General features: G+C 33.6%; 1 protein-coding gene across 1 annotated transcript in view; it reads left to right on the top strand.

The window, feature by feature from the left end:
• Window positions 1-13395, top strand: part of LOC100959238 (contactin-associated protein-like 3) — a 204117-nt gene that overhangs the window by 162846 nt on the left and 27876 nt on the right. Inside the window, exon 14 of the mRNA XM_003795034.1 lies at window positions 8585-8741. Within this exon, the coding sequence (XP_003795082.1) occupies window positions 8585-8741 (157 nt within the window). The remainder of the gene's footprint in view (window positions 1-8584; window positions 8742-13395) is intronic.

Genomic DNA, 13395 nt, shown 5'->3' with positions numbered 1-13395 from the left:
CTTTTGAGTTTTGAGTTCCTTATGTGTCTAGTCTAGATACCTGTCCTGTTTTGGATATGTGATGTGAAAATATATTTTCCCACTTTTGTCTATTCATCCTCATAATTGGGTGTTTCATAAAGCAAAAGTTTTGATTTTCATAAAATCTAATCTATCATTTTTTCCTTTTATGAATTATGCATTTGGTGTGATTCTAAAAATTCTTTACCTAACTCTAAATCCCAAAGATTTTCTTTTCTTTTCTTTTTTGAGACACAGTCTCACAATGTCGCCCTGGTAGAGTGCTGTGGTGTCACAGCTCACAGCAACCTCAGACTCTTGGGCTCAAGTGATTCTGTAGCCTCCCAAGTAGCTGGGACTGTAGACACCCACCACAACGCCTGGCTATTTTTTTGTTACAGTTATCATAGTTGTTTAGCTGGCCTGGGCTGGGCTCAAACCCACCAGCCTCGGTGCATGTGGCTGGCTCTCTAATCACTGTGCTCTGGGCACCAAGCCAGAGATTTTCAATTTTTTAATAAAAGTTTTACAGCCTTACATGTTATTTTTAATTCCATAATTTAATGCCTCATTTGGGGATAATTTTTGTCTAAAGTGTGAGATGTCAAGGTGTTCAGGTATATGCATTCTCTCTCTCTTGTTTTGTTTTGGGCTTTTTTTTTTTTTGGCCTAAGAACATCCATTTGCTCCAGAACCATTTGTTGGAAAGGCTGTCCTCCCAATGTTGAACCGCATTTTCAACACTGTCAATAGTCAGTTGGACATATTTAATGTGGGGATTCTGCAAATGCAATGTAGCTTGGTGAATTGTGCATGTGTATTTGGAAAGAATATATGAGGTCTGACAATTAAGTTTGCAAACTTACTACCATGTGCTTACACTGGCTGGCAGTACTGTACAAACACTGGTAAGAGTTCAAATTTAGCATATTGGTGTCTCACAGTCGTGTTCATGTCGACATGTGGCAAGATCTTGCTGAGTGGCATTCATTACTGTTGTGTGCTTTTGTGTGTCGTTGCAAGAATGTTAGAGCTTGAATTAGAGCAATGAGCAAACATTTATAAACATCTTGTTAACCTTGGTAAGAGTGAAGTGAACTCAGGGACATGTTAGTACATGTTTATAAGGATAATGCCCTGAAGAAAATTACAGTGTAAAAATGGATTAAACATTTTTCAGAGAGGAAATAAAGCGTCACTGATGAAGAAATGTCATGGCAGCCAGTAAGGAGCAAAACTGATGAAAACACTGCAAAAAATCATTGAATTGTGTGTCAAAATCATCAGCTGGCTATGAGAAGCATAGAAGATCAAATAAACATCAAGAGAGAAACAGGAAAATTTTAACTGAAAATTTTGGCCAACAACTCATGGTTCTTGCTTCATGATAATGCACCAGCTCACATGGTGCTGTCTGTGACCGAGTTTTTAGCTAGTAAACAAATAAGTATATTGCAACACCCTCCCTGCTCACCTGATCTGGCCCCCAATGACTTATTTCTTTAGCTGAAGATAAAGGAAATATTGAAATATGACATTCAGGATATCAAGGGTAATATGACAACAGCTTCGATAGCCATTCTGGAAAAAGAGTTACAAAATTTCTTTGAAAGTTAGACTAGGTGCTTATGTTGGTGCATAGCTTCCCAAGGAGAGTACTTTGAAAGTGACTGTAATGATATTCAGTAATGAAGTATGTAGCACCTTTTCTAGGATGGGATCTTGAACTTAATTGTCAGATTTCTTCTGTTCTGTGGTGGCTAAATGGGGTAGTCTATAAATGTAAATTAGATCCACGTGATTGATGGTGCTATTCAGTTCAATCTGTTCTTTTTTTTTCATTTCCTTTTTTTTTTATTAACTCATAGCTGTGTACATTAATGCAATTATGGGGTACAATGTGCTGGTTTTATATAATCGATTCTTAATGCTTTTCTTCATGCCAGCTCTGTCAATTACTGATAGAGGGGTGCTGAAATCTCCAATACTAATAGTGGGTTTGTCGCTCTTTCCTCATCAGTTCCTACCTCACATAGTTTGACTCTTCCGTTGTCAGGCATATACCCATTAAACATTGTTATATCTTCTTGGAGAATGTACCTCTTTACCATTGTGTAATGCCCTTATTCATTCCTGAAGATTTTCCTTGCTCTAAAGTCAAGGAAATTAATATAGCTACTCTGGCTTTATTTTGGTTAGTGTCTGCATGGTACATTTTTTTCTCTGTCCCTTTACTTTTATTCTATAGTTTTATATTTAAAGAGGATTCTGGTTTGGTAGACAACATGTAGTTGTATCTGACATTTTCTGTCTTTTAACTGATATATGACCATTCAAGTTTAGACTGATTATTGATTCTTGTATTAATTCCATATTTTAACTCTCATTTTTTCTTTTCTAGTTTTAATGGAGCATTTTATATGATTCCATTTTCTCTATTCTCTTATGAATTTTACTTCTCTCTAATTGTTTTAGTGATTACCCTTGAGTGTGAAATGTATATTATAACTAATTTACTTTCAAATAACGCTGTTCCACTTAATTGATATTGTAGGTCTGAAGTACTTTATACACATAACAAAGTATTTTCATTTCTTCTGTCCCATTCCCTACTACTTTGCCATCATTCATTCCACATATCCATAAGCTATAGCTCACCCAATACATTGCTCTGTTATTATTTTGAACTAACTGTTGCTTGTTATGTCAATTAAGAAAAATACAGAAGTTTTTATTTTACCTTGCTTTATTCCTTCTCTTATGTTCTTCCTTTCTGTATGTATCTCTAACATGTATCATTTTTCTTCTAGCTAAGGATATTCTTTTAACATGGTTTGCAAGGCAGTTCTGCTGGCAGCAAATTCCCTCCATTTTCATTTATCCAAAAAGTCTCTATTTCTACTATACTATTTAGGATGATTGCACTAGATAGAGAATTCTAGGTTAGTATTTCTCTCAACACTTTAAATATTTCACTCCATTCTCTTCTTGCTTTGTGATTTCTTAAAAGAAATCTGATATAATTTTTGTCCCTGTTCCTCCATAGTTGAAGTGTTTTATCTTACTTTGGCTTCTTTCAAGATTTTCTCTTAGTCCTTCATTTCCACATTTTAAATATGATTTGCCAAGGTGTAGTTTTTTTGTATTTTTTCTGAGATACCTGGATCTGTGGTTTGGTATCTTACTAAATTTGAAAAACTCTCAACCATTATTATTTCAAGTATTTCTTCTGTTCCTGTCTTTCTCTCTCTTCTCTTTCCATTATATGTCAACATATGTTAGCACCTTTTGAGATTGTTTTGCAGAACAGATCTCAGATATTCTGTTTTGTTTTTCATTCTTTACTCTCTCTCTTTCTTTTTTTTTTTTTATAATTTTTTTTTCTTTTTTGTCTGTTTGTTTTGCAATTTTTGGCCAGGGCTAGGTTTGAACCCGCCACCTCTGGCATATGGGGTCAGTGCCCTACTCCTTTGAGCCACAGGAGCCGCCCCTCTCTCTTTTTTTTAATAGGAAGTTTCCAGTGATGTATTTTCAAGCTCGCTGACTCTTTCCTCAACCTTGTCCAGTTCACTGCTGAGCTTATCACAGGCATTTTACATTTCTGTTAACTGCATTTTTTTTTTTTTTTTTTCAGTTTTGGCCCAGGCTGGGCTTCAACCCACCACCCCCAGTATATGGGGCCAGCGCTCTACTCCTTGAGCCACAGGTGCTGCCCTGTGTTACTGAATTTTTTAAAAAACTTTAGCATTTCCTTCAGATTCTTCCCTGGAGATTTCCTCTCTCTGTTTATATACCTGTTTTGTTTTTGCATGCTATTGACTTTTTAAATTTAGAGCCCTTAGCATATTAATTATCATTATTTTAAATTCCTGAGCTGATAATTCTAAAATCTCTGTCATATCTGAGACCATTTATGATAATTGCTTTGTCTCTTCAGACTGTACTGTTTTCCTTTAACCTGGCTTGAAATTTCCCATTATAAGCTGAACATGTACCAGCAAAAGGATCTGAGATAAGGAAGCCTTTAATGCGAGGTTTTATGTTTATCTGGCTCTGTTTACTCATTGTAGAATTGTGGTGTCAGAGGCCAGGATTTCCTCTAGGACACTTTTTTTTCTTTTGATTGTTTTATTTGCGGTTTCCCTATAGACTCCCTCTTAATTAAGTAGGGTCTGAAGCTTATAGTTCTTTTACCTGTAACCCCCTATTATTATACAGGTAACCCATTGATGTGATGGTAAGGTAGGGGAAGAGGTGAAGCAGTCTATACTCCTGTGATGAGGTCATTCTTTTTGTGAATCTGTTTTTCTGGGTTGTGACCTTCATAGTGTTTCTCAGCCCCTTCCCCTTTCTTTGGGTGAGAAGGGTATTTCCCCTCCCCCAGGTTTCCTTCCCCTGCTAGAGATACAAGAGCGTTTTTCTCCTGTCTTTACCATGAGATCCTAGTGAGGTTCCTGGAAGTAAAACTTACAAAAGTGTATGGACCCTCTAAGGCTGCCCCCACCCCAGGAGTTTTGAATCTCTCAAGCTTGTCCTTGCTCAGTATCCAGCAATTAGTCAATTATGTTTGGAGTGTTTCTGTGAGAGTAGGAGCTGCTTTGGTTCCATTAGCTGTGATTCTGTTTTTATTTGTCTCTACAGTTTCTGGGAAGATGTTTGCCCTGTGACTTCAATTCTCTAATGGATACAGAGAGTTACTGATTTTGACTTAGTTTGGCTGATAGTTACTTAGTTACTAATTTTTTACTTAGTTCAGCTTTTTCTTGTGGTGAGGATGGGAATTATGACTTCCAAGCTCTTACATCATGCCAGATTGGAAACCAGATGTCTCAATTTTTGCTTCATTTTTTTGAGGGTCTGTTTGTTGCATACATATTTATAATCATGCATAATCTTTTAAAAAGACTGCTTTTAAAAAAATTATAGGTAATGTTCCTTTTTGTTCCTACTATTTTCATTTGTTCTGAATTCTGTTTTATCAGATATTAATATAACTATTCTGCTTTCTTTCAAAATTAATTTTATAGAGTGTATCTTTTTGCATTCTTTTACTTTTAACATACCTCTGTTGTTGAATTTGAAGTGAGTTGCTTGTAAATATCACCTGGTTATGTCAAGTGTTTTGTTTTTTCCTCCCACTCTACTCTGCCAATCTCTACTTTTAAATTGTTATTTCTTTAACTATTTATATTTATAGTGATTATTATAATTTTCTTATTAATTATTTGATATTATAACATACATATGTAACTTATCATAATAGACTTAAATATTTTAGACCTTCCAGTGAAATATGGAGTCTTGATTTTAATTTTAGGTCCTCTATCTTTTCTGCTTCTGAATATAGTCTATTATATTTACATTTCTGCTCTTTTCATTGTTCTTTATTCTTTTCTGATGCTCCATGATTCCTCTTTGTTGTTTCTTTTCTTTTTGAAAAAATTTACCCATTCTTTTGGGAACAAATTCTTTTGGTTTTCTTTTGTGTTAAAAAGTTGTGTTTCCATTTTATTCTTAAAGGATAGTTTCTTTGGATATACAATTTGTACCTGACAGTTCTTTTCTTTTAGCTTCTCCCCCCCTAAAAAACAAAACTTCATTTCCTCTGGTCTGTATGATTTCAAATAAGTAATCTACTGTCATTCAAATTAGCATTCTTTTATACATAATGTGTTATTCCCTTACATGGCTTTCACATTTTTTTCTTTGTCTTTAATTATTAAAAGTTCAATTATATTGGATTTTACTGTGGGCTTTCTTAGATTTATCTTTTTTTGCATTTACTCAATTTCTTGAATCCATGGATTTGTCTTTCACCACAGTTGGGAATTTTGTAGCCACTGTTTCTTCAAATAGTATTTAAGTCTCCTTCTTCTTCACTTTTTTTGGGATTTTTGTGATATAAATGTTGGGTTTTTGTTATTTTCTAGGTTCCTGAGGCTTTTTTCTTTTTATATTCAGTCTTTTTCTCTTTCTTGGTTAGGTTAGATAAAAATCTATTGATCTAGCCTCAAGATTGCTGATTCCATCCTGTCTTTTCCACTCTAATTTTCAGCTCATTGAGTGAGTTTTTAAAAGTTATATTATTTTATTTTTCAGTTCTGTAATTTCCATTAGATTTTTTTATAATTCTTTGCTGAACTTTTTTTTCTCTTGTTTTAAGAGAATTGAAATTGCTTATTGAATAATTTTATTTTTATGGAAATTGTTTTTAAAATCTTTGTCAGATAATTTGGATTCATCCTTAGTGTTGGTATCAGTTGTCTCTTTCCAAAAAATTATGATTTCTAGTTTAGGATGATGAGTGATTTTCTCAATGATTATATTCTAGATGATTCTTTCAACAATTATGTGAGGAGACTCGGATTCTCATTTAAATTTTTATTTTATCAGACAGTCACCCTACTTAAGTTTAGTGTTTGGGTTTTAGCCTATTTTTATGGGCTATGGTTTCAATGACAATCTAATTTTCAGAGCTTTTGTTATGCTATTTTGATCAGTTTGGTTTATTTGTGTTGCTTGGGCTCCTACTGTTCCATGTGTCTGTTGCTTAAGAGGACAGAAGGGGCTTCCCCAGTTTAGGATGTGTGGCCTCTATGTGGGTGGAAGGCAGCTTGGGCACACTGGGATGAAAGATATTCCAGGGCTTGTGATTGTCTTGGTAGGTTCCCCCTGCATCTGAGAATTAGAGAATGCTTGCCAGGCCAAACATTTGCTGTTATACAATACCTTTTCCTGGTGTCCACTGACTTTTCAGGGTCTGTTGTGAGACTGGGAAGTCTCAGGCTCTGTAGAAGGGAAGCATTTCCCGACCACTTATTATCAGCTTGATTTCCATTTAAACCCTTTGCCATTTTTTTCTTTTCTTTCTTTTTCTTTTTCTTTTTTGGCCAATTTTCACAATGTCAGTAGGACTCCTATCCCAGGTGAGGAAGGAAGGATCCTCTCTGGGATACCTTATGTTATTAGTTTGGGAATCAGAAAACACCAGTCATGTGGTTGCTTTCTTCTGTTAGGTGGGGAGTTGTAAGATGCTATGTAAACCACTATAGTTTTTCTTTAGCATTGGGGTCCTAATCAGTTAACCTCCCTCTTTCCATTTTTCATCTTTATAATTAGACTTATACTTACTGGTAAATTCACACCTATTGGGTACAGTGCACACTATCTGGATAAAGGGCACACTTAATAACTATAACTCTTTTTTGATAGTTCTCTAAATTTTTTCAGTGCATTTAAACAACATTTAAGTAGAACCAAAGATATTTACTATTACTAAAAATATATATGTTTTACTATTTTGTAGGGAATATGGGAGACTTAGACATAGAGTTACACTTATGAATTAGGATATAGAGGGTTTTTCTTTTTTATCTATAGAAGTTTGTTGGTGAAGTAAATAATTTTTAAAGTAGTATTATAAGAAAAGAATATTATTTTTAAAGTATCTTTTCCCCTCTAATGATAAGCTTCCAATTTGTTTTTGAAAGATTCTTGATATTGACTCCATTATAAAGTTACCAGAATTGCTTTTTTTCTTTTTCTTTCTTTTTTTCCTGAGGAATAAGTAGTTGAGTGTGGCAGTGGTGGGAAGTGAGTGGGCTAAGTATTTATTTATTTATCTTTATTTAGGCAGAGATCTTACCTAATAAGTGAGTTGTAACTGACTTGTAACTCGTGATGAGGTAGAAATTAGCATAAGTTCCAGATCCCAGTTCAGGGCCCAGTGATAACAACCAATGAATTTGAAAAAAACAGCACCAAATGGTCAAGCATGCTAGAGAAACTGATTGAATTAATCCACTTTCATTTTTCTCTCACCCTAATACCATGATCACTGTAATTTGTCTCCTCCCACTTCCTTTCTCTTTTTTAAGAAGGATGGTCTATACGCTTGCTTCTATAATTATTCTGTCTTCACTATGAAATGTACTCTTATCCTGTTGTATAGAGAGAATTAAGTCAGTGTCTGGCTCTGTCATTCGATCATTGCTCGTGCTGAGGAAGGGATGGTGCTAAACATCTACACTAGTCAGAGCTGTAGCTGATGCCGGGGCACTTTGTTTCTGAACATGAGTCACCTTAGGCATAAAGAAAGTTATCAATGTCATTTCTTTAGCCTCCAAATAGAGGCCATCCAATCCAAGAAAAATACCTTCCTCCAAATACACTGTGAGTCCTGACAAGGAGGAACATAACATTCCAAATGTTCAACACACAGCTAGTGGTCTTAGCAAAAATATGTCTTGAGATAAATCTGTGTGTTTGTTTAACATTAAACTTTCCCAGTAAGTATTTCATCATCTCAAACAGATTTTATCTTTAGTGTAAAAATTACTGTGGCTTTATTTTAATTGCAAAAATTTTTAATGTTATTTCCGGTTAGCATGCTAACCATCTTTGTTGCAGAGGTGAAATATAACTCCTAAAATATATTCTCATTCTTTCTCTCTCTCTCTAACACACACACACACACACACACACACACACACGCTCCTTTAAACCTGAGAGTAAAGGGAACTGTATTAGGGTGGTGGTAGTAGATAGCAAAGTAGATGTCATCTCTCTCATGCTTGTCTTTCAGATGGAACCCCACTGAGTTGGTGGGTTGGAAGAACCAATGAAACACATACTTACTGGGGAGGTTCTCCATCTGATGCTCAAAAGTGTACTTGTGGATTAGAAGGAAACTGCATTGATTCTCAATATTACTGCAACTGTGATGCTGACCGGAATGAATGGTGATTTCCACATGATTTTCCTGCACAAAAATGTAGTTTTTATTCCTTAATTATGCATAGTTAATTAAATATCAGACAAGCTGGTACAAAAAGGTAACTAGATTAAAGTATGTTCAAGCAAGTTAAAAATATGTTTTGATGAAATATGATCAATTAATCTAAAGATTAAATTTCATGACCAAAGATTTACTGTTTCACGGTGAATGCTATATAATGTGCATTTTGTATTTCTCAAAATAGAAGCATCTGGTAAGTTTTCCATCTATTGGAAATCAAATATCAGTCTCTTTGAAGTTTAATTTAATTAATCAATCAAGTATTCATGTACTTAGCAGCAACTCAGAGGTGAATTCCTTCAAATCTTTGTTATGATAGATTTGGAATATAAAGTTATTATTTTAGAAATTCACAGTAAACACTAACACGTTAGAACTCTGAGAGGTCCTGCATAAAAAGTCCAAGTTTATTTTGTGAAATCAATAATTTCCCATACTCATTTAACCCTTTTTTAGTACAATATTAAAGCTTTAAGAACCAAGTGTTTTGTAGCCCACACTGAAACAACTAATGCATAGAATTCAAGGAATTGAAAATTGTAGTTTAAGCTTTCTTTTGAGCATAAGAATTTTCTCATGTACATTTCATACATCTTTTTATAGAAGGTTTTTTGAGATTATTCTTGGTCTTACAATGAAAATGTTTTAAATCTCTGGTTCATGTCAGCAACTCAAAAACACTGTCATAAAACATCTAGAACATGTAGATTACATTCTTTTAAAAAAAATTATAATCATCGATCAGATGTCAATATAGTTGATTCAGCTATAAAATAGCTAAACAGTAATTTGATTCCTAAAATAAAAATCATAAAATAGGATGGCTTAAATATATCCAAGTGTACAAGTAATCACAATAAATGTGAATGAACTCTCTATTCATTTAAAAGCCAGACAGGCATTATGGTATTAGATTTTTAAAGAAGCTATAGCTTGTTTATAAAAGATTAAAACATAAGCAAGCACTCAGTAAAGTTGGAAGTAAAAAAAATGAAGATACTTTCTAGTTAAATACAAATCCTCAAAACAAATAGACATAGCTGTATTATATGAGACAAAGATAAAAAGCATTATTAGGTATAAAATTGGAAGATATCTAAAGCTGAGGTTAATTCACTAGAAAGTTCTAACTACACTTGTATGCATCATGACATTGTTTAAAATATATAAAGAAAAAAACAAATATGCAAAGGGAAAGTGACACATTATCCAAAATAGTGGGATAATTTAACATAAAATTTTTGAGAATCAACAAAGAAGCAGATAGGATGATTATGCTATAATGAACAAATTTGAGGTTGCAGCCTTATGCAGTTATACAATATATGTCACTCTCAAGCAAGTGTAGAGCATTTTAACAGATTTTAGAGAATTATCATTGTAGAAACTGTATCCTTAATTGCAGTTTGTTATAAATTGATAACAAACCTATAGTTCTTAAAATCTCAGATATGTGCCAGTTAGAGACAAAAAAAGGAAACTAAATACATGGAATACGTGGAAATAACAAAAAGGTTGGAAAAGAAGATACTAGATTGTATCTAACAAATGCAATCAGCATAACCTAATTCTTTGTACCCTCAATGAATCCCAAACAATTAAAAAAAAAGATACTAACAATACACAGGACCACTCTTACCACAAAACATCATCTAGTCCAAAACAGCAATAATGCTGTTGATAGTTGAGAAATTCTTTTTTAAAGATGTAATTCTCCACAAATTAATCTGTAAATTTAATGAATTCCAAATAAATACCAACTGTTCCATTTATCTGTATAGATTACAACAAGCTGATTGTAAAATTAATAGGGAAACTAAGAGTGCAAGAATAAGCAAGATAATTTTTAAGCTGAAAAACAAGGGGAAGAGACTAATCCTATTTAGACACATTACATTGCAGTATTGATTTATGCTGCTTGAATCAGCTAAGCAATAGATAGATCAACCAATTAAACAGAAATTGAGAGCCTGGAAATTTTTTAAATGGGTTAGATGTGGATCATAATGATTTTGTTATTACTGACTTACTCCACCTGAAAAATCAGTAAAACTTACAGTTGACTCAACATTTCTCCCTTTTAGCTTTCTTAACAACCCTGTTCCCCAATTTGTAGCTGTGCTTTACATCAGATGAATTCTCCTGGCAAACAATGAGTAGTCGTTTTTGGAAGGTTTTGCACTTCATAAGTAAGAAAGTATAATTTCTTAAGCAATAGGAACTTTCAAGTGAAAAGTGAAATGCTCCCACTGAATTTTTAATACTTCTATAAGAAATTATTGTACCTTCAAATGCACTATTTCCAAGCTTAGCCTATAGTATACAGTTTAGAATATAATAGGAAGAAACAAAGAAAAATGAGAAGCCCCTATAGATTAAGAAATTTGGAGGAAGTCTGATACCTATCACAAATCTGCAAAGGTTGGGATCTGCCTATACCAATAAGAAATTGATGGAAAAATGTTGGCCATCCTCATGCTCATACTGAGAACACCAGGCTTTCTGAGACAACTGGAAAAAAAAGACCTTGTTATTAATATCTGCCCTAATGCAACTACGATGCACTATGGATACCCCCTACACGTTCTCAGTATTTTGTGCACACTTTCAGTGTTAAAAATGAAATGAAACTTGCAGCTTTAATGCAAAATGGATCTTTAAAATTCAAGCATCCTCCAGTAATAACTAATAGAATTATATTTCCTCTCTAGGTTATCTTGCTAAAATGGCGATTATAGAAGCTAAAATAGTTATTCCTACATTAATAAAAAATTTCCCAGACTGACCTGCCTCATTCCCCAGAAGCATATTTCTAGCTTGTCTACCACTAGTCTACCCCAAAGCTGGGTGGTGACAATATAAGATAATCCATGCTCCATTATATGCATAAACATGAGTAACAGAGTCGTAACTCGGTAAGGCAATGGAATTTTAGTCTAACTTTATACATAATTTTTTAGAGAAAGATTTTTATCTTTCTTTACCATTAAACATTTCATTATTTTCTAAGATTTTTAATTCATATTAGTTTATATCTCTTTATATTGCTGATTTTTTTTATAAGATAAAAATCTTATAAATATAGTCATTTGGCCAGGTGTGGTGGCTCATGCCTGTAATCCCAGCACTCTGGGAGGCCAAAGCAAAAGGATTGCTTAAGGTCAGGAGTTTGATAACAGCCTAAACAAAGTGAGACCCTGTCTCTACTAAAAATAGAAAAATTAGCTGGGCATTGTGGCAGGTGCTTATAGTCCTAGCTACTCAGGAGGCTGAGGCAGGAGGATCCCTTGAACCCAGGAGTTTGAGGTTGCTGTGAGCTAGACTGAGGCCATGACACTCTAGCCTGGGCAGCAGAGTAAGACTTTGCCTCAAAACACAAAATTTATATATATAGTCATTTTATTTTAGTTCTGTCTTTTCAAATTTGAAATTTTGGTACTGGAGTCTTTTATAAAAGAAGTTGGTTAATGAGTACAAAAATACAGTTAGATGAAAGGAATAAGTTCTCATATTTGATAGTATAAATGAGGAATTAAAGCTAATAATAATTTATTGTATATTTCAAGAAATACACAAAAAAGAATTGTAATGTTCCTAACATGAAAAAAGATAAATATTTGGATGTCTCAGTTACCCTGATTTGATCATTACATTGCACTTGGGTATAAAAATATCAAATGTACCCTGGAAATATGTATAACCATGATATATCAGTTAAAGTTCTTTTATTTAGAAAACTTTTATTTTGCAAATATAAAATGATCACATTGATTAATATTAGTTATTCTGACCTTTTACCACAAATCCAAACAAAGGAGAGTTTGGGAACAGAACAATTTAAAGAAAACAGTATTTACTATATTCTAGACCAGAATAAGGAACTGGGCTAAGAATGTTTTGTCTATACACATGCCATTGAGGCAAAGGGATATGATATCTTATTACATCATATATATATGTGTGTGTTTGTGTGTGTGTGTGTAAATATAAGCATAGAAGTATTTTTTGCAAAAGAGTAGACAAATGTCTTTATTTGGTCAGAGAGGAAATAGGTTCATAGCTAGAACCAGGACCTCTGGGTCTCAGCTTTTTCTCCAGGGCCAGAGTACTGTGCAATGATTTTCCCATGAATGATAATGATGATGACAATTCATATTCATGGTGTCCAATAGGCTGTGTGCATTTAGGAAACAGATATTGTATTCCTTGCTGTGTGCTCTCAGTGTCTGGCACAGTGCCTGCCCAATAGAAGGTGAGCACCAATGTATGTCAACTCAGTGTCTGGAGACAGCATTTCACATATTCACATGCATTAGTCTGTGTTTACTTGTAAGGATGTTGTATTTATTTTGGTTTTGAACACATGGAGCCATTTTTTTCAATTCTGTAAGAAATTATTGTACCTTCAAATGCATTATTTCCAAGTGCAAGTAACCATAAAAGGAATTTAAAAAATGATGACAAATTAATATTCTGTGAAATAAATATCTAAATCTAGTGTCACTACTTATATTTATAATTAATAATCACTTAGATATTACCCTAAGACTAATTTTAGAAGAGATGTTATGTACTTAATTGTTGTTAAAATGCCCATG

Source organism: Otolemur garnettii, unplaced genomic scaffold, assembly GCF_000181295.1.
Source record: "Otolemur garnettii isolate 467f Iridium unplaced genomic scaffold, OtoGar3 scaffold00088, whole genome shotgun sequence".
In the NCBI taxonomy this organism is placed as follows: Eukaryota; Metazoa; Chordata; class Mammalia; order Primates; family Galagidae; genus Otolemur; species Otolemur garnettii.
This window is presented reverse-complemented; position numbering and strand designations above follow the sequence as displayed.